We start from the raw sequence: 21,440 nt of genomic DNA, 5'->3' as shown, positions 1-21,440 counted from the left end.
AGCCACACAACATACTGCGAAAACCACTCTGGATTTTTAGTTATTAGCAATGTTACAAATGTAAATAGTATTTTTGATGAGGTTTTCTTGGAAGGCAAGTGTCTCTTGACAATTAGCTAAACCCCTCCTCTGAACAACATGGAGAGAAATCATAATGTAGCCAGCGTAACCAGGCAAAGAATTCCTTTCAAGCTTTTCCAAATGCTGTAGCAGCTTGTATGGGACGTGAGAAAGACTGACTATTGGTTCATGACAAGTTTGGAGGATAGTTCAACCCTTCCTAAAACCAAAAACACAGGAGCAAAGGAGATTTAAGAATGCATGCTCAGCTCACTAGCTTACTACCTACAAATATAACTGAATGTAACTTTCAAGGCCAGTGGAGCGTTGCATACTACCCTACATTATTTTGCAGGACATCAGCATGACCAAATTAGCTAAAAGTGAAAAAATGTGCGAGCAACAATTTCAGACATCTAAGTTGACAGTCACCAGCTCCATATGAGAAGCTTCTGCCTCTTTCTGAATTCAGGTGCCCATTGATTCAAAAATGTCAAAAAATTCCATGTAGTAAATCTTTCCTCATTATCTCTGTAAACTCCTTATTTGCCAGACGCAAACGAACGGCTGACAGGTGTAGCGACAACTACCAAGATGGCAGGGCTTAGCACGCTGTCAGTTTTGGTTAAGGATTGGTTGAGGAGGCAACCTGGTAAAGTTTGTTAGAAGTTTGCTGTCATACTTAAAGGAAACACACGTCAACTGGGATGTGAACTCCAGTCTCAAGTAAACTCTGCCAAAATCCTCCCCTTTGAACGCCTACTCACCACCCTGACCTACATACCTGAACTCCTGGCAGAGAACATCAATATGTCTGAGTTTGGCACTGGATGTTCCAGGTAGTTTTAAGCCCTTTAAACAAATGAGCGATGGTGTCATTTCTCTGGACAGGACGGTCACATAGTGTACTTTAATAAGAGGATCAAAGAGTGACCCAGGCACTTAATGTATTATTGCCACTTTCAGAGATGTAATATCACAGCGAATTGGAGAATGGGTGAACAAACGCTGAACTGAACAGTGAGAGAATATGACGAAACTTGTGTCCATTGTGTCAGAGTATATTCATGCATGTGTGTGCGTGGTGAGAATGATGCCCAGAAATGGAGCCATTTAACAACACAATAAATAGGATGAATCACTGATTACGATAAGTAAGGAGACAACAGTGTGTCCATTTTTCCGCTCACAGCTTATGTATTATGTTCCGGGCTGCCAGGGGCACACCGCTGACCATTTTAATGATGCTAGAAGAAGCTATTAACGATGCCGTCACTGAGCAATGACTGGACTTCAGTAAAATGGTGGCGGGGGGGTGAGGATGTGGGGGTCATCATCCAGTATCTAATATGAATCTCTATGTCCTCCAGCAGGCCAGCACAGCAAAACCACAGCAGAGTGATGATGAGGGGGTTTATTTTCGGCGTAGGCACAAAGGATAGCAAAGACAAGCAGGTAAAATTAAAGGAAGGAGGGGGCTACAATAGCAAAAGTGACTGTGTCAAGGGCTGTGGAGCAAAACATGAAGATGGCAGCAGCCCACTCTTAATGAGTCATAAATCAGCTTGATATGAATCATCTCTACAGCGCTATTAGAGCAAAGTGTCTCGATCCTCATTAATTTCCATTAGGGAGAAGCTATCGAGTAAGTTTACCATAGCACCACATTTTCTACAAGCCAGTATCTTTATGATCTTACAATAACTCTCCTTCCTCACTCTCCCAGAGCCCTGAATGACTCTCAAATATGGGACATGCAGGGACATGCACAGATGTTTCGAGCAGCAGCGACTCATTTCCGATAAGAGGGAACAGCCCCTCCCCAACTGTCCTGGCCCTAATCCTGATCGTGATGCCGCCACAGTCGATCACATAAAATAATACGTAGTACGTCTAATTAGGGTGGGGTGATGTCAGCTGAGCTGGCATATGACGATGCCTACAGTGAAACATTGTGATGGACGATAACATTGTTCATGAATTTGAGGCAGCGTGTCCCCTGAGTGTTGTCCTGAGGCTGCGATTAGCTCACCACTGTAGTTCTTGTGTTTCCCGTCATTGCTCTGACATGAATCTCCAACCGCCGAGGATACTTACCACCGACATACATCTGCGCCAGGTCTAAAAGCAAAGTGCCCTGTCTGTAACTTAGCTTTGTTCAGCCTCATATGCATAGAACAACGTTGGATCGACAAGCCAAGGAAGCTAAGCTAAGAGAACTGTGTATAAAAAAAGGATGAGAGAAACTGCCGCCCCGCGGGAAAAGAAACGCTGCTACCACAAATTTAACCGACTGTGCGTGCACCGAGCACCTAACATAATTCTTTTCGTTTCCTCTCCCCACATATCACAAACAACAACCACACTCGCCCTAGAGCAACTCTGAGGGAACACGCCTCTTAATTTTGCTCTCTGCTGGGGAGCCTTTTGAATCATGATGTTACAATGCTGAGGGATTAGTAGTCGACGGACAGTGGCCTAATTGATCGGCCCCACCGTACTTCTAATTTCCAAAATACACTATTCAAGGGGCATCTATAAAAAAGAATGATAACTTTACAGTCCATAAAAACACCTTAGACTTTAACGGAAGTTGCAGAGGAGCTTCGTGTATACCTGCCTGAGATAAAGCATTTAAGGAAAATCATCAGTCATAATGATTCAGCTGCTGACCTGCTACTGCTCTGAAAGCAACTTTGCAGAGAAGCACTTCGTTTAGCTGCCTCTCTCAGCTCTTTCTCTATCTGCCCCCCTCTGAGGACAATGTCATTGTAAACAATATGCAGCATCCTTCACAAAGCCACCTTAAATTGAAGTCACTGTATATATACAATGTGGCTTTAAATACGAGTGAACTCCACAATATGTAATGCAATGTGATGAAGTCAGTTTTAAGTTGAGAGGACATTACAGAACAGATAACAACATCAAAACTCAAAGAACTTTCAAGGGTGGTCAGGCACAATTCCCTCAAATTCAACAGCCCAAAATGGCATTGCTTGAGACATGGATGAAGGTTAATTACTTTTACAACACTGATAACTTTTTTTATAATGAGAACTAGCAGGATTTACAGAAGCTCACAGACAACAATTAAAAAGCGCGGGGGACTTGAACACTTCTTAACTGTGCCGCTGCGTAACAGCGATGGCAGAAAACTGCAGGAGACACACTGCTGACAGCAGATGAAGCCTATTTGCTGACATGAAGAAAATGAGAAAAGCATTCAAAATAGACTATAATTGTATAGGCACTGGCCTACTATATATGTTTATTTTCAAAGCTAACTATCATTAGCTTGTTAGTTCAGTTAGCCCTGCAGCTAGTTGGACTATCTGGAGAGTGCTGGTGTTTACACCGCTTGCATAGGAGCTTTACACTGCTGGGAGAAATGGGTTTTCATGCAGGGGACTAGCTGGTTAGCATGATGAAATCCGCAGATCTCTTCAGCACCACACATGGACGTCTTTGACATGTTCCGTTGATAACTGTAGTTAATTTTTCAGTGTTTTACATGGAAATTCTTACAAATTTACTTACACATTCACACACTTTTAAAGGTTTCAGAGACCAAGGCGAAATCAAACAGCATGCAGTATGCTGATTAACTGAGCAATAACACCAATTAAGCATCAAACCTTACAAAATATAAGCAATTAACTATTGACTATTTGACTTCATTCCAAGACAGAATGAAAGGAAGAAAGAATGAAAGACAGGTGTAGAGGAAGGATGTGTGAAGCTCCGCCTTGACTCATTCACTGACAGAAATGAATGTTGACTCAGTGGACGATGACTTCATCACTCATTCAATGTGAGCTTGGCAGCCTCTCCACAATCATTATTATAAGAAAAACTGCAGCAGCAACAACATCAATAGAACTGGTGGCAATTATACTAATCACCATTATTTATTTGGTCCAGAGGTGCATTTCAACCAGGGAGGGCAAACAAGCAGCGACTGGAGCCACTATAGACCCAGCGTGTCTCTAATCTGTAGTCACATGCAGTGAGGGAGAAAATCGACTATGCCATAATGCAGCCATGCTATAATTCGTCTGTCTTAGCTCCTGCCTGCCTATCTCTACGCATTCAATCGCTCATTTACACGTAGAGCAGCAATTAAAGTGTGCTATTTTAATACACTACAGCAGCTTTAGAGCACTGATGTGCTCCTGTAGGCGTGAAATCGACATCTCCCTTAAATGCCCACACCAGCTTTCATTTGCTTACCAGAGAGGTGAAGATGTAAGTGTAGTAGATTGACAGCATTCCCAGCTCTGAAGCCTGCGGAGCAGAAGACAAGAGGGGCAGGAGGGGGGGAGATAAAGAGAAAATGTGAGAGACGGCAGGTACAACACAGATATCCAAACAAAAAGATGTTAAGATGGAGGTCAGGGAAGGAGAGGAGGAAGAGAGAGAGCAGCGCAGAGAGCCAAGATAGTGGAGAAGAAAGAGGGTTCTGGGAGAGAGAAGTTGAGAGGTCAGTGATTCAGTGTAACTCGAGCTCCAGTCTGCAGCACACAGATCAAATCCACATCTTGATAAGACGAGACACATTCTTATCTGACGGCGGCTCTCAATGGAGCAATTAATTTCTGAGGTGCATTAGTATGCCTCTCGTCGCCTCGTCTTACAATTTGATTAAATCAAAGTCACAGTGAGGAGCAGTTGTGAAGGACAGGGCGAACTTTTCATAGTTCCATTTCATTAAAGTCATTAGCAGAAAAGAAAATCATCGAGCTATAGGCTGCTGTTTAATCACACTGCAGTGCACACCATGATTACAATCAATAAATATCAAATAGACAGATATATATATCAAACCGAATGCTTTCAAAGAACGTCCTGTTTTTTTACGAGAACTTTCTTTCTATCAAAATCATTAATTAACTGGAATTCTTCCTGAGCATGAATTAACCCTCGTGCCCCTTCAGAGACGCTACTCAGAGAGTCTCTTTTCCACACCTGGATGAACAGAAATCTACATATTTCCATAACAAGTAGCTTTCAAAACTAACATCTAAGGTTGTTTATCATCAAAGAGAGTTTAATAACAGACATTTAGCTGTCATTACCGAAAGAAAAATGTTAACTATATGTGGTTGTCTTTGTGCAATAAGTGGGTGTATGTTTATGTCGCTCGGCCTTTGACTATTCAACTTAAGTGTTCCGTCGCAGCATAAATAATAAAAGAGTGCGGAGTAGAGAGGCGGCAATTATTACGGCAAAAACATCAAAATACAACTTTCATTATTCGACTCTGAGGAACTTCTCAAGACGTTTTTATCAAGCTATCTCCTTTGAGGATATTTAGTGCGCATTTACTCTCAAACTACTAAATGCATGACGACGATGTAAGGTTACTATTATCATGATTCAAGGGAGCTGTCTGTTCGCACCTGCCCGGGAGTAGAGCCAGCTAATGGCACAAGGTGGTGGAGATTTTACCGTCTTTAACAGTAGCTTCACGCAGCAGGTTGTAGCAGGTAATAGTTCAAGAGAAATTTCAGCACCTTGAAATGTCAGAATTTGTCACTTTATTAGCGACTGACCCTTCTCCACCGAGCTGGACTCGGTGACTGGAGGAGGTGATGCAGCATCTCACGCTGCACATTAAGTGGCTCCTCTGACAGATTTGTGAGAATTTGGAAACCAGCAACTCACATTTATCTATTCATCATTCTTTTTTAGTAGCCGATCACAGTAGTATAAGCCCTGGGACTTTAATTTGTACTACTGTCCATAAAGGAGACATGTTTTGCTCATTTTCATGCTCATAATTTTATTTTGGGCTACTAATAGAATAGGTTTACATGTTTTAGGGCTCAAAAAACACACCAGTTTTTCCATGTTGTCCAGTGCTTGAGTGTTTGAGCTCCTGTTTCTTTACGGCCTCTAGAGTGATGTCACAAAGTCACAGAATTAGAGGCAGGACTACTGACGAGGTGTTTCGTAAGCAGTGATTTCTGTAGGAGACAGGAGCTTCTGCTGGTGTGGATGTTGCTCTTTTTCACAGTCAAGACTTTTTACATGCATAAGAACATATATAACACATTAAAGGGACAAAATGACAAAAAAAAAAAAAAAAAAAACCTTTGGGGGTCTAAACAGCAAGAAAATACAGCTGCATCTTTTCTTTAGCTGATCTGTCCCCTTTAATACCACACCAAACAGAAACTGACATGACTGACAACCGGAATCCTATTTCGCTGCCCGCATCACAGACAGATCGCACAATGCAACCGAAACAAGCAGCTGATGAGAACTATCTCTTTGGTTTCCCTGTCGCTGCATTTGCAATAAGATTTTCCTGATCTCCTTGTTGTTCCGCCGCAGCCTCTGGTCAGAGTGTGCACAGTCGCACTGCCCCTATATACCGGGCTCACCATCCATCCCACTCTGGTTCTATACAGCGTCTCACAACAGTGGAAGCCTGACTGAACAAGATTACATTCAGAATGCTAACACTGCTGACCTAAACCCCTCTGAATGCTAAAACCTCAGAGAGGGAGACCTTTGTCTGACCGGGGTTTGATACAAGATGCAAACAGACCAATAAAGCGGGATGTCTTGCATGACAAAAGGCGATTCTGTCCCTTCAGACAGGCAGGGCACTCGCATTATCATCTCGGACTGGTAAAAAAGATGCATGGCTTTGATATGTTTGCCAACCAGGCACTCCGTATAAGAGGCGGGACGGCCAACTTTCCATTACCCTGCTGCAGGCCTGTCTCTCGACAGACAGCGTGGCACATAAAGGAGACAAAAGAGTGCGAGATGGAGGGATGGGTATACAAGACCGCACAGGGAGGGAGGTGTGAACAAACAAAGTGAAATTGTATTCTCCGCATTTTGGGCAGAGAACAGAAAGCGAGGAAAAAAAGAAAAGAAAAAGGGAGCAACCGTAGAGACAGACGGGGGAAGAGACAAAGAGAGAGGAAGAGAGACATCCCACCGAGGGCTCCCACCGCTCTGAGGCCCAGGATTGCCATGGTGACTGAATGACCACTGACGGCTGCCCGAACACTCCATCGAGGTGAGAGATGGAGACTGCTGCGAGAGAGACTTTAATAGAGAGAACGAGGGAGGTAGAAGAGCTGGGAAACTAGAGAAGCAGCTCCCCGCCCCCCCGGTCTCTAGTTATTGTCACCTCCACTCTCGCCATCCATCCGTCGTCTTCTAGAAATAATGAGGTGTGTATTAATTACTAAGAGGCCATATGCTGCTGCCAAACACCCTCGTGTCCCCAGCTCACACGATCACCTTTTATTGATGCCATCAAGGTTCTTCACAAACACAAGGCTCCAATCCGGAGAGGCTCGGGAGTCAAAGTGTCCCACGTCTCAATAATGTTCTGAGTTAATTACTGGAGTGTGCCATCAGCGGGAGAAAAAAAACAAAAAAACACCTTCAAGACGTGCTGCTGGCTGAAAATAGTGCTCGCTGCTGTTTTTGTCACATGTTGAACTTTGCATGTTGTGGTTTTATGTAAAGCTTGTTTTAAAGATAAAACGCAACAGATGAGGACATTAATGCCTCAGTCCGCTCAATTTGTCTCCGATTTTTAATCCATAACATGCACTGTATTAGGAGACAAAAGGGCTCCTCTGTTTTCATGAGGCCCGTCTTACTCACACTAATCCACTTAACTGTGCAGAATTCTCACTTATGGAGGATGAAGCATTGGCATGCATCTTGATTTAACACTCTCATCCATATCATTTGATGTAACAGGTTTGTTTAATAAGATTGCCTCGATTCATTTTTGCCTTTCAATTTTTTGGGAACTGTGCGTTTGACCCCGGGCTCCGTCGTCACCCTGTCTTTTAAAAAAAGCTGTGCCCTCTGCCACAACGTGCATAAATTCACATAATCTGTCATGTCATTCAAGAACGTAGACCTTTGATGGCGGCGAGAAAGATATTTCCCTTTTTTATACGTGCTGCACTATATATGTTGAGCCATGTGGGAAATAAAAGCTCTATCTCTGCAGGTTAGATGAAGCAACACCTTCTTCTTCTTTTTCTTCTTCTCCACGTATACAATTACTTTTAGCCCCGAACACTTCTTGCCACTGGCATTTCTGAGTTACTTTTTCTTTGTTAGATGTATAAGAATTATATAAATCTCGATCTTGGGAATTTTCCCCCCCAGTATAAAGCTAAGACAGTAGACATGGATTAAAGTTAAAGAAAGAAAGTTAGCGGTGCGTGAATGGCACAGCGACCATGCGAACCATACTCACCCGTTCCAAAATGATATGTGACATGGTGGCGTTGGCATCCACTATAATGGTGGCAGTCTTGTCATCTCGGATCTCCTTCAGGAGAGGGGTCGGGTCCTGGCTGTCATCGAGCATGCGCACTGACAGAGTCTCCTTGGAGATGAGGAACTGCCTGAGGAGCTGCTCCAGGTTCAATAAGCCTGCCGGTGACACACACACACACACACACACACACACACACACACACACACACACACACACACACACACACACACACACACACACACACACGCGCGCACGCACACACACGTACCACATTAGACAGTTTCTTGTAATGAAGGGAAGACTCTCCTCAGGAAATGGAGCTTTACAGTTATCATTTCTTATTTTAAAGTTAGGGAAACACTGAACTGAAAAGTTAGGGAAAGTCAACAGCATTCAGAGAGTGATGATTGATATTGTAACACAGTATGAACCCCATACGTTACATAGTCCTCCAACACAAACAGATTAGAGATGCCCCATAAATATCGGGCTAATCATTTTTTTTTTTTTCATATTATTAGGTGGTTACCAGCTGAGACTGTAATTGTTGCTGATAAATATGCAAGCGCAGGATCTACACATCAGAGCTGCTGCATTGTGCTCTGCCTTTGTTATGGATCCTCTCTCTTTAAGACGCCGCCTCCTGAACACTCAGTCTGGTCTGATTGGTCAGCTTGCACACACCTGAGCCAGCACTGCTAAAAACAACAGAGCAGCTGTGCTAAATCAGTTCTTACGTGCCAAACTAGCTGCTAGACAGCAGTTATCCAAAGGTGTGCCATGATGATGTCACGTAGTTGTGGTATGAAAGCGGGACTACTGACGGTGCATTTCGGGAGTGAAGAGAAGAGAGGAGCTGCATGTAGGCTGATTAGTAATAGTAACCAGAAATAAAATGATGAGCCTGGAAATGATCATAATAAGTCTCGCTTAAATCATCCATCTTTGCTCACGACATATTGGCCTTCATTGCCCTTCGGTGTTCATAAAAAGACATGTTACAAACCTCTCTTTAAAAGTGTAAAATTATTGTTTATCTTACTGGTTTTTTTATCGGGTATCTGTTTTGGCTGAACTTAAATCAATATCGTGCTTCGATGAAACAAATATTTGTAAGTCTGTTGCATTTGACAACAGCAAATCCATAAAAAAATGTCCATGCAGAAAAAGTGGACTGATCACCTTTAATTACAATTACTGTAAAGCCATCAAACACAAATGGATGTCTCAGCAGCTCCCTCCCATGGTAGCAGGCCGTTTGACTCCAGCGAGGTAAGGGGGAACTGCCCCTAATTAAAGCACAGCCGACTTAATCAAAATGCCCCCGGCAGCATTTTGCCAGCCACTTTGCACCCATATATTAGCAGCCCCGGAGAGGTTATTGGGCTAATTTTCCATATAGGAATTCCAAACTCATTTGCGAGGCGAGTTGCAGTGGGACAAAAAAAAAAAAAAAAACCCACACACAAACTGAATGAATCTGAGAGTTGTGAACCCCAGTGGGTCATCAGACAGCCACACACTGGCACTCAACTTGGCAGATCTCATCACACTCGTATAACATTTCCTGATACCGGCGAGGGGAGTCATATGAGAAGGACATCATGGCAAAGGACTTGCATTAGCTGAGCCTCCACCTGCTTTTTTCCATTACAAAGTAATAATAAAACAGCACTCTCGACTTTGGTATCAACAGATACTTCATGTGATGTTTGCCATGGCGACGGCAGAGTAGTTCATCCGTCACACTGAGACCAATTTCAGTGTGGCAATTTTAAGTTATCAGGCCGACTCCTTTGGCTTCTCCACAGCACATTAATGTGAGCTGCAGCGGTGTCCCAGTCACCGGCATCATGTCTAATAGCTTGTGCAATTACGTCTCGGTGTCTGCCCGTCTTTCAGCTCGTCTGTGTGGCGGTATATCACTGTGTGTGTTTGCCTTCCTCTACCTGGCTACCTGTGTCTGTGCACTCATGAGACATCGCTCCTGGCTGCCGCGTCTTGCTCGCCCGCCTGTGTCTCGAACCTGTCAGATCAGCTTCCTCTGTAGTATAACGCAGAATAAATTTGATGAGCTTGAAATAGCTCCTGCTAAACCGCCCTCCTTGTCTGCCTCTTGCATCCAGCCTCTGAAGCTCGGCGCAGGGCATCAAATACAATTTCACATCAAGTTCATGACATTAGACGGCGCGCAGACTGCGCTAGATGTGGCTGGCTAAAGAGCATTCAGACAGAGTGACATGCAGAAGAAAAACTCATATTCTCTTTAGTGTTCTGGCTGCACAGGATTCAAAGGGGAGTCAGAGGCTTCTTCTTTTTCTTTTTTTTTTTTCACGAGGGTGCTTTACAGCAGCCATGTTGTTCCCTCACTGTTTGCTCTGGTGAACCAGTTTCAATCAAATGAAAAACATGCAGCTGAATGAAAAATGTTCTCTTCTTCAGTTAGACTTCTATAGGTCCCTGTTCAGAGAGAACAAGTTCTGTGGGATTGTATTTGTGTGTGTGTGTGTGTGTGAGAGTGTGTTGCCCTGTACACGTTTCTTCTTTTCTAACAGCATTTAAGACAGCCTGTGTGTGTGTGTGTGTGTGTGCTTGTACCTCTGTCTTTATGAGGACATTGAGAGTGAGCACACTGTTTTTGTCCTGTGTACTGTTTCAGCTGGTTGCGATTAGTTATGATTGTAAAAAAAATGTCATTTTCCATTTTGGTCACCGTTTTTCAGCACTAACCTTGTAATATAAGACTTTATATAATATCTTTCAATGTTACGAGTCCATCTTTCTCTGCGAAGACTTTACTGCACACTCACACACACACACACACTTACAAGAGACTGACAGGAAACAACTGACGCATGTGCTGTATAATTACTATTCGTAATTGTATTCAATTCCACACCAGCCTCACAGTTAACTTTATAGCTGTGATCGCATCCTTGAGGTCTAATAACAAGCATGCTGAATGCATTTCCTCCTTCATAACTCATTCGCAAAGTCAGTTTTTTTTCTTTACTATCCTGCAGTCGTCCCTCCCTTTCTTCATTTTCTTGGCACATCGACTGTAACTGCCACCTGAAGACCAGCAGAATACTGTGAAACCCTGCAGAGTCGAACAATACACGGATCGACAAGTAGGAAAAAAAAAGACGACTCCATAGTGCTACTACAACCCCGTTTCCAGCTGAATATGATCATTTGCTAATCCTTTCTGACATGTAGTCAGTTAAAAACAGCACAAAGGCAATATATTTAAGGTTTCACCTCGTCGACTTCATTGATTGATGTAAATATTTGCTTATCCTGAATTTGAGGCCAGTGTCACCTCTCAAACAAGTTTGGACAGGGGGGGCAAAAACAGCCTGGGTGTGTTGTGTGATGCTCCAAAAAACACCTGTTTGGAACGTTCCACAGGTAAACAGGTTCATTGTTATAATATCATGATTGGGTTGTGAAAGGGGCATCCTGGAAAGGCTGAGTCGCTCACAGCCAAGTTCAACACTGCATTCACATAATTTGCAAATGATTGCATTCTGTTTTTGTTACACAGCATCCCAAATGTATTCATGAGTTGATTTTTTTGGCAAACTGCTGTTGGGTGCGGTCACAGGTGCAACACAGCACACTTCAGACATGTGGTTGAGGAATGCTCAGTATCAGAGAGGGTCCTCAAAGTATTGAATTACAAATGTGCGTTACTAAGACCACTCTATCTCATTGGCATGGGCGACACATGGCTCGAGCTCTCGCTCAGGCAAACAGATAAAGGTGAGGGGCTTTATCTGACATTCAAGCCGGGCAACCACTCATTTACCTTTCACATACTGTCACCACAGGATGCCACGCATGATTACACACACACACACACACACACACACACACACACACACAAACAGAGGCACACAGCTTTTTTTGCGAACACACAAAGTACACCGAAGCACACACTGCCACCACACAGAGGTCCTGGCAGTGCAAAAACATTAACCTGTTCATGAAACACAGCAGCTGAATATGAATTCCTTGACAGGTGGAGATGAATAATACAGAGAGAAACCTTCGGTCACAGAAGAAGCTTTCAACACAGACCCAAAGGCCCCGATGACAGTCTAATATCACGATGACTCATCATTTAGCCTTGAGCAGTGTGTAAGGCCTCACTTTATGACTTTGCCTCTGTTGGGGCCGTCACTTTAAACCGCTGTCGACAAGATCATGTGTCAAAACACTCAAAGTATGCCCGAACATAGTCCTCTTCCCATTACGCCAAATAACCCTAAAAGTAGAGCCATCAATACTGACTATAATCCACCTGTCACTCGGTGGTGGCGCTGATCTAATCTGCTCCTGCTGATCATTCCTGTTCTCGCCGCAAACAGCATTCATATTCATTTTTCATGTGGCATGCTGGAAGCCGCAAATGACTTATCCTGCAGAGAGCTTCATTTGTCGGTTTCTGAGCTTGAGTGCGATATTACTGCATGAGGAACAGAAGAGCTAAAAAAAAAAAAAAAAGAAAAAAGAAAAAAGAGAAAAAAAAGGAACAAGATAGATGCCTGAAGAAAAAGGCAAAGAGGTGAAGATAAGCAGCTTTTACCTGCAGGAACTTTCCCCAGGGACCAAGAACCTATAGAGGAACTCATTGCATTTGCATTTAGACCCCAGGGACTAGGGTCTAAATTAAGTTCTGGGGACATTTAGCCCCTCTGCATGGGGGGGGTTTACTTTCTACAAGTACAGGAACCTCTGGGCTGGGGTTTGCAGCACTGAACATTTCTGATTGGTTGCACACAAGCTGCATTTTATTTGAGCCACCAAACAAACCACTGTGCATCCATACATCAACATGGAAAGACTGCAATCAAAAGACTGACCAATGTCAAGGTTGACGTCCAGGCCTAGCATGTTCTATCAACTTTTTTTGCCTTTTCATACGCAAGTGGACTAATTTGCCTAATTTTCATGTTTATTCAGACCATAGTGGAAACAGTAGGCTGAAATGACAAATGCCTCTCGACCACATGGCAGTCAGAAGATTATTATCATTTTTTTTAGTTTTTTACTGGTTATGTTCAACACAGGTATGAAATCAGCCTCGATTCTTCACTTTTAAGAGCTTAAACGTTTTACTCAACCAAAGAGTAATACTGCACATTTGCAACTACGCTAACTCCACTCTGCTGTGTCTTGCATAAAGGGAACTAAACACCAGACAAACACAGGCAGGAGGGAGAAAGAACAAAAAGCAAGCATTTAGCTGATGTCTGAAACCTTAAAATTTCGAAACGATTGAAAAAAACAACAAAAAGGTAAGCAAAGCGAAAAAAATGAAGACAAACCAGAAAAAGACAAGAACCAAATTAGGAACACAGGGAACACACGAGGAACAGGGAACAGGCGCAGGAGCACAGACAAAAAAACCCGACACACCAACAAAGATTGTGGGAACAAGGCTCAAATACAAACTAAATTAAGAAGGGTATGAGGTGCAGGTAGAGAGACACTGGGAACTGGGCAGTGCTGACGAGGCTGATGTGAGACAGGAGCACACAAGGGAAACAGAACACTAAAATAAAAGGGAATCAACACACCAAAAAAAAAAAAAAAAAAAAAAAAGCCAAAACCATGAAACACTCACTTTCTCTTTTTCAGAGCATTCAAAGACAACTGCCTTCCATTTTCTCAATGAGAATCTCTTCAAACCATACGGTGCTGCGTTTACCTGCACGACCAACGTCACCTTCAGCCCACACCAGGATCATTAGTAGCTACGCTGTAATTACTATCATCAACGTCAGAAAGACCAGCCCCTGTAATTACTTCGTTCCCGTCATTCTTACACCTTTGAATACATTCCCGTGCACAAGTCATTGAGCACCCGAGTAATGGTAATGACAGGTTAGTGATGGCAGTAACACAAAGTTACTGTAAGTGTGAAACATGGAGAGTCAGTGGGTCGGTTATGGAGAGGTGTAATTGAGTAAATGACACAGGAAAGCCATCAGAACCAGAGAAAAGAGGCAATCACGTAGCATGAGGTGTTCTATAAATGGAAAGATCCTAGTGGAAACTTGACTCAGTAAGAGATAGAAGTGTTTTTCCCTCTTATAGCTGCAGTGGAACAATGCAGTGAGTTGAAATGGCAAATCCTGCTCACACTGTGCCTATCAAAGGTGTGGGGGGGGGGGGGGGATGCTCTGCAAGCATTTGAGACCCACTGTTCTGTTGAACTTAGAAATTCTGTACCTGCACTGCAGCTTCAGTTAAATTTCAGAGCTTATTGGATGTTCCCGTTCAGCTTAGTGACAGCTGCACCAATCTCCTCACTAATGAAAGTGCACCGCTGTAGCACAGTGCCAGGGAGTGTGGGGACAGCATGCGTTGAGTGTGGTTTGCACTACAGGGAAATTCTGTGCATGCATTTTTGTGTGTGTGTGTGTGTTTGTGTCTCTTTTCATTTACCAAAGGCCACAGCCACGCGACATGTGGGGCCACCCAGCAGAGCCAAAAACTACGTGGACGGTATTCTGGGCAAATGTTACAGTACTGCGGCTGATACTGCCATCGATATTGGAGGTTAGCTAGATTAATGTCCGTCCTGGTGTGCACCATGCCTTTGGGCACAGCTCCACCTCCATCCTTGCCTCCTCAGCCATGGCTGGAAAATATTCATGAATTGGCCACGCTCTATTAGGCTGTCACTGGCTCGGGTGATTAATGAGGCCGGCACATGTGGACGAGCCACCGACAGCCGGCTGCCAACCGACCAACTGACTGCGTGAGCCGACAGAGGAGGGGAGGGGCGGCCCTGGGCGAGCCGGAGCCAAAGTCGAATGGGTTTCGGCTGATGCGATTGCTGAACCCAGACCTTTACACACACACACACACACACACACACACACACACACACACACACACACACACACACACACACACACACACACATTCACGGATACAAACACACACACAAAAACTGGGCACTCTGCCATCTGCTGCATTTTCTATTGAATGAATGGGGGTCACATGAGAGGGTGCAATCAATACGGCCACGTCATTTCCTGGACCGTTTCCCTCTTGTAGCAAATGCATAATCCCAACCCGGTCGCTGCATTTCTCCTCGCCTCTTTTCTCGGACTCACCTTGGTATCTCCTATCTCCCCCTCTCCTCATTTCATTTCTTTTCATTTCATTTAATTTCCTTTCCAGTCCTCTCTTAGCCCACTGACACAGAATAAAAACCTCCCGCACACCCACACACAACCGGAGGGAGGAAGAAGAGTAATGTTAAATGAGTTTCTTTTCTCCAAACTCGCCAATATTAAAGTCAGAGGGTGCCTAAAAGGGCTGACTCGTTATCAGTGTTGTCGCCAGAGCTGTATTAATCAACTGTCTGTGGAATAAATGTCACAGAAACAGGATCTGGGCTCTGAAACAGAAGAATGACTGACAGGTACAGGAAAACCTGAAAGGGAAAACAACTAATGATATATTTCGGACCCTTGCAGCGGTAATGGGTTTGTGTAGCGAGGCTGAATTAAACTAAGATTAAATACACAATTTAACTAAATCTTCCAAGCAACGTTTTCCAATTTCTGCAAATTCAGACGGCAATTTCGGGCAGCAACCCTCATATTATGGACATGCAGACACACAGGATTTGGCTTAATACATGAAGCATTCGAGGGACGAATGTTGTCGCCAGGGTTATGAATGAAAGGAGACTCCGACGTAAAGTCCAAGAGACAGTCAAAGAGAAAGTTAAAAGGCAGAAGAACTGAGAATGAAGATAGGCAGGGTGGGCGGTTCACAGTGGCTCATTGCCATCTCTGGCTGTCTGACACTCGGTTGATGTCTCAAGCTTATTTCCTTCCTTCAAAGCCTGGTGCTGATTAGGAAAAGGTTAGCAGGTGCCACTCAGGGTCACAGTGCCTTTGTCTGGGGAGTTGTAATTACTGCTCGTCCGACAACGGGAGGGTGGGAACAGGCCATGATTTAATCTTCCTCTCTATTTACGAAAATAACTTCCCTCGGGGAGATTTTCGAGCTTTTTTTAAGGTCATACGCTTTAGTATCTTTAGAATCTAACGAGCGCCTTCGACAAGGAGGCGGTCAGATCACTGGTGGATGCAGCTTTGAACTCCATCCTCACTCTCTTACATCTGATTTTAAGGTGCGTCTTGAGAATCAGCAGGCCGTGGTTCATATCAAACTGAGATGACAGCATACACATGGCACACTTGCACGTGCTATTGGCTGATATTGAACTTTCTGCTTAAAGGACAACACAGTTTCATACTGTCTCAATTTGTTTACATATGGCGGACCCCGCCACAGTTCTAGCTCCAAACAGCATCCTTATTTTCCTCTGAGAACAGCTTGTTTTTTTAGTTATGGAAAAAAAAAAACTATTTGTGAGTAATTTGTGTTATTACTTCATTAATATTGAAATAAAAAAAAGAGTTTGAATTACTTTTCAAAAACTTCATAGTGCCCCTTTTTAAATTAAGGATGATCATGACATTGAAGAAGAGAAAGGATTCTGCACCGATGTCATTTATTTTGGGATGTAGTTGTCATGCACGCTACTGTGAGGGAGCTGTAGCTGTGGAGAGCAGCAGCTGCTTCAGAGGGGAGCGTGTCACAGGGTGAGATGTTGATAAGCGCTGCATCTGTTGTCAGAGCGCAGTCGGCGTGCGTGTGAGAAGGTTATGTGCGCTAACACGTGTTAAAGGATGCCAGACATTAAACAAAAATGTTTGCACTTTGTCGGAAAGTCGTGCGAGCGCTCTCCCCAGGTGTGGATCTTTGCGTGCTGTGTCGTGGGGAGGGGGTGTGTGAACGCGGTACTCACAGTCAGCCTGTGCACAGATGAGGCAGGCGGTGGTGCTGTTAAAGAAGGTGAGGAGGCCGGCCACAGCCAGGCTGATGTCGGTGTTGGTCGGCCTCAGGTCCAGAGTGGTGAAGCGGGGGAACTGAACCTTCAGGATGTCCTCTGGAGCCACCTTGACATAGGGCACCTGCACAGAGACATTTCACATTCATTTTTCAGGTTTAAAAATTCAGTCAGTTCAGTTCAAATGTCTGCAGACGGGACAACCTTAAAAAAAAGAAGAAAAAAAAAAGAGAGCGATAAAAACAAGAGAGGATGTGGGTGTGAGCTGCGGAATAGAAATAGTATGATGCCAGCAGACAGCCAGCAGACAAAATGTCTCTGTAGAGATCGGTTCTGATAAATCGCGTAGATAACCCAGGGGTCCGTGGTGATGTGCATATTCAGAATACACATCATAATCTACAGTGACTGAGGCACTAAGGCTCATCTAAAGTATAAGTGTGGTTTAAAAAAACATATTTTTGTTCCGCCTGCACCAACAAGCCCTTGTTAAAGGAATCTTAAGTATGACACCCCCTCAGCCACTGTTACAAAACATTTGTTTACCCGGCTCACCATGGAGCAGCTCAGCTGTGTGTCTCAGGTAACACTTTCATATCACACATTGGCAAACACGCACACACACACGCACACGCACACACACACACACACACACACACACACACACACACACACACACACACAAAATATCACATATTTCTGTTTCACCGAATGAGCTGAGTAATGTGATTATGTTTTGGGGACGATTATCGATGCTGCTATAGGATTATCACACAAGAAAAAAACCCCAGAAGTCATTATTACTGTTCTTTGTATCTGTTGTTTATTCCACTCGGCTAGAAAAAGTCAAAACAATCTAAAACTATGTGCTATACTTTTCCCGCACTGTTACTTATACCCTAATTGGAAGTGGCTTTGTACTTTGTACTGAAGAAGTAAAAATGCTGAAAATGAGATTTAAGTGCCAACTCTCAGCTCTAATTTGAGTGTGGTTCCATCCACATAAGATGAAGAGTGAAGGAGTTTCAGTACTTTGTAGACAAAGTTGCCCAATTTCAAGAGGACAAAACTAATTGGACTCTCAAACATACACTTAAATAAGTACATAAAGGTACGTTCATCAACCGACACAAGTGCTCAAGTGCTCAGTTGGAATCAGGTCATGGATATTCGACATTTGGCCGTAAGAATATATGTATATAACAGATTATTGTCTGACTGCAGTGTCCTATAATATTCCTGTCAAGCCTCATTGGTAGTCCTGAATTTATTTTCGTTACTTTGTGACATCACACTATGTCACCATGTCACAAATTTACATAATGTATGCCTAGTTGCCAGGAGCTAAAATAGAGTGTTTCAGACAGAAGGAGAATAATGTGCTGCAGCACTGAACAGTTTGAGAAAACTGATGTACTTTTGAGCACTAAAGTAAACCAATGTAAACCTTTTTGAGTAGTAACCCCAAGCAAATTAACAGCCTGAAAATGAGCTCCTTAAAAAGCCTTAATTGTGGCTAAATCGTTAAAAGACCAATCATTAACAAAGCCAACATGTTTTGACTGACAAGTCTTTATTAGGGCTCTGAAAAGCTAAAGAAAAAAGTGAAAAGGAAATAGAAAATGTAGCACTGTAAAATGATGTTGTCATTAGTGTATAATTACCTGACCTGTGGGTTCTCTTCCACGGAGTCTGCCATGTTGACAAAAAACTGAAACTCGCTCTAACGAGGGCCTTTGTGTTTTCAGTGGCTACCATAGAGGAGGGTGAGATGAGAGGGGATCAGTTGGTTGCAATCTATGCTGCTGAATGCCAGTAAATCCTACGCGCTGGAACTTTAATTCCATATCCTTACACGCTCAAAAATAAACAATACACTTCAAATCAAACCGAATCATACACTAACTATCAAACTGGGAAACTAAACACATAACAGAGCATGAAATCAGGCTGCATGAGTTTTGCCGGTAGTCAGAGCAAAGATCAGACACAAGGAGTAAGTAAAAGACAGCCAGCCAAGGCTTCAGGAAGAATCAATAAATACACAACTCCTCCATCCCAGCCCCAATGTGAGGCATACAATCTTCGGTGAGATTGATTCACAGCGTTGATTTGCTGTGGCCAAATAAATATCTTTATTCCTCAGATGCCTCTAATGAAGTCATCATACCGACCCCACTGCTCTAACAGGTATATCCGATACAGGCTGTCTGAAGGGAGGTTAAGTACACTGCAGCTGACCTTGCAGCCTTCAACGTTCCCTGAGCGCAGCTTCAAATCCGGACCGGAGCAACCTACAAATCTGCTGAAATTCAGGAAAGTCATAAATTACATTCCACCTCAATTCAAAATCCATCTGTTTCTCTTCAAGGGGAAAAAAAAAAAAGTCCATCTCCGCTTCACCTGTTCTCCATGCGATGATGTGAACAGATACATGCTGCTGGGGCTTACAGCAGAGAGAAGGGAAGGTGTGAGAGAGCGTGGTAGGTGTTGGGGTCGGTCAGCCGGCCGAGGCATTGCGGCAGAGCGCAGTGGGGCTTGAAGGGGATGCGGGAGGACACGCTGGGTCCGAGAGGAGGAACAGGGACGGGAGCCTCTTCATCATGGCAGATTGCCTGTCCGTGTGGTTCCCAGCGCCTACACATTGCTTCCCATAGCCCCTCGATTGGTTTTCCATCCCTGCCCATCAGGGTGTAATGGAGTCCCCGGGCGCCTGGATGGATGGAGGTGCGGACGCTGCTGACAGCCCCTGCTGGAGCGCCATTCTATCCTCTGAAGGAGTCCTAAAACTTGGGTAATCACTGTACGCCACACTGGGGAAATGTGGCCCTCTCCAGGTGTGTCCTTCATCTTCCCTGTCGCATTTGTACAATTTCTCACTCCCCCTTTTCATTTTTGTCCCCTTCCTCTCCAAGATTGTTTACTCTTTTTTTTTTTTTTTCTACTTGACCCCTCTTCCCTTACAGCACGGCGGACTGGTGCTATGCTCGACCCCTTTTCACTTAGAAACATAACACGCTTCGATAGGCTGTATCAGATGCGGCAGCAGGGGGGTGCGTGGAGAGAAGCTTACACAGACGCGTATATTCACATGCACGCACACACAGATAACGTACACTTTGTCCTTTCCCAGCTTACTGGCCCGTTGGACACTCTAGCTAGAAGCGCTGGCATCTCTGGGGAATTACTTGGCTCTGATTCTTGATTCATCATCAAATTCCACAGCATGCAGCCTCCATTCATACGGCAAATATGTAACCAGGCATCCTGATTATTTCCCCAATAAATAGTTTATGGAAACACTTCATCAACATGCATTTTTTTTCCCCCACATGGAAATTAACTTGATCTGCAATTCTTCTCATTTTATTTTAGATGTTGTGTCGGTACGCCAAATGTAGCTTACATCAAGGCCTCGCAAGCAAGAGAGGATCTTATCAATCCATCATGCCTAAACACATCAGCCCCCCTGGTTAGAGCAATATGATTAATTGGATGTTAAACAGCAGGAGTCACCATCCTCCTCATATGCTGGAGTGACAAAGTGTTTTGAATCAAGACCCGAGTTAAAACAGGGGTACTCCAAGCAAAGAAAATCAATCTCCACATTACCAGCAGCAAGTTGTCAGCCACATCAAAGTCGCTTGCCAGACTCCTTATCTGCAACAAACAGCTAGTATCAGTCACTCTGCAGGTCGATTAATCCGAGAAAATAAAAACAGAAAATCTTTCCTACATGTGTCTTTGCAGGGCACAGCTTCAAAGACACTGAACCAAACAGCTGCAGCACGCTCAGTGCAGCTCTGCAGGAAACTCACAAGTTTGCCATGCCAGCAATCCTGAGCACTAATCCACTTGGAGTCAATTAAACGCCAAACTGGCACATTTTGTCACAAATTATGATTTGCAGATTTACTGTAATGGCATTCGTTGTTTGGGTTTGTGGTAATTGTTAACGCTAATGTTAATTATAATGTTATCAACTTCCTGGAGAAAATTAACAACAAAAGTAGCTGATAACATGCCAGCTATTCTTTCTCAGCAGTCAGAAACCAAAAACAGAGCTGACAGGAGAGTGAATATTGGATTTACCAACTTCCATCAGTTGAGAACCAAGACTCTACGTCTGCTTGATGTCAAAGGAGGCTGTTTGCTCATAGGTGATAAGAGGTCAGCGTTGTGTTCCTGATTAATTTCCACTTCCTGCAAGGATCCAAATCC

At 43.8% G+C, this 21,440-nt stretch overlaps 1 protein-coding gene across 1 annotated transcript in view; it reads right to left on the bottom strand.

Annotated features, from left to right (window-relative positions):
• grik4 (glutamate receptor, ionotropic, kainate 4) overlaps window positions 1-21,440 on the bottom strand; it is a 329,989-nt gene that overhangs the window by 76,683 nt on the left and 231,866 nt on the right. Inside the window, exons 8-10 of the mRNA XM_037084197.1 lie at window positions 17,178-17,343; window positions 8,309-8,487; window positions 4,294-4,347 (exon numbers count right to left, since the gene is read on the bottom strand). Coding sequence (XP_036940092.1) covers window positions 4,294-4,347; window positions 8,309-8,487; window positions 17,178-17,343 — 399 coding nt within the window. The remainder of the gene's footprint in view (window positions 1-4,293; window positions 4,348-8,308; window positions 8,488-17,177; window positions 17,344-21,440) is intronic.

Source organism: Acanthopagrus latus, chromosome 2, assembly GCF_904848185.1.
Source record: "Acanthopagrus latus isolate v.2019 chromosome 2, fAcaLat1.1, whole genome shotgun sequence".
NCBI lineage: Eukaryota > Metazoa > Chordata > Actinopteri > Spariformes > Sparidae > Acanthopagrus > Acanthopagrus latus.
This window is presented reverse-complemented; position numbering and strand designations above follow the sequence as displayed.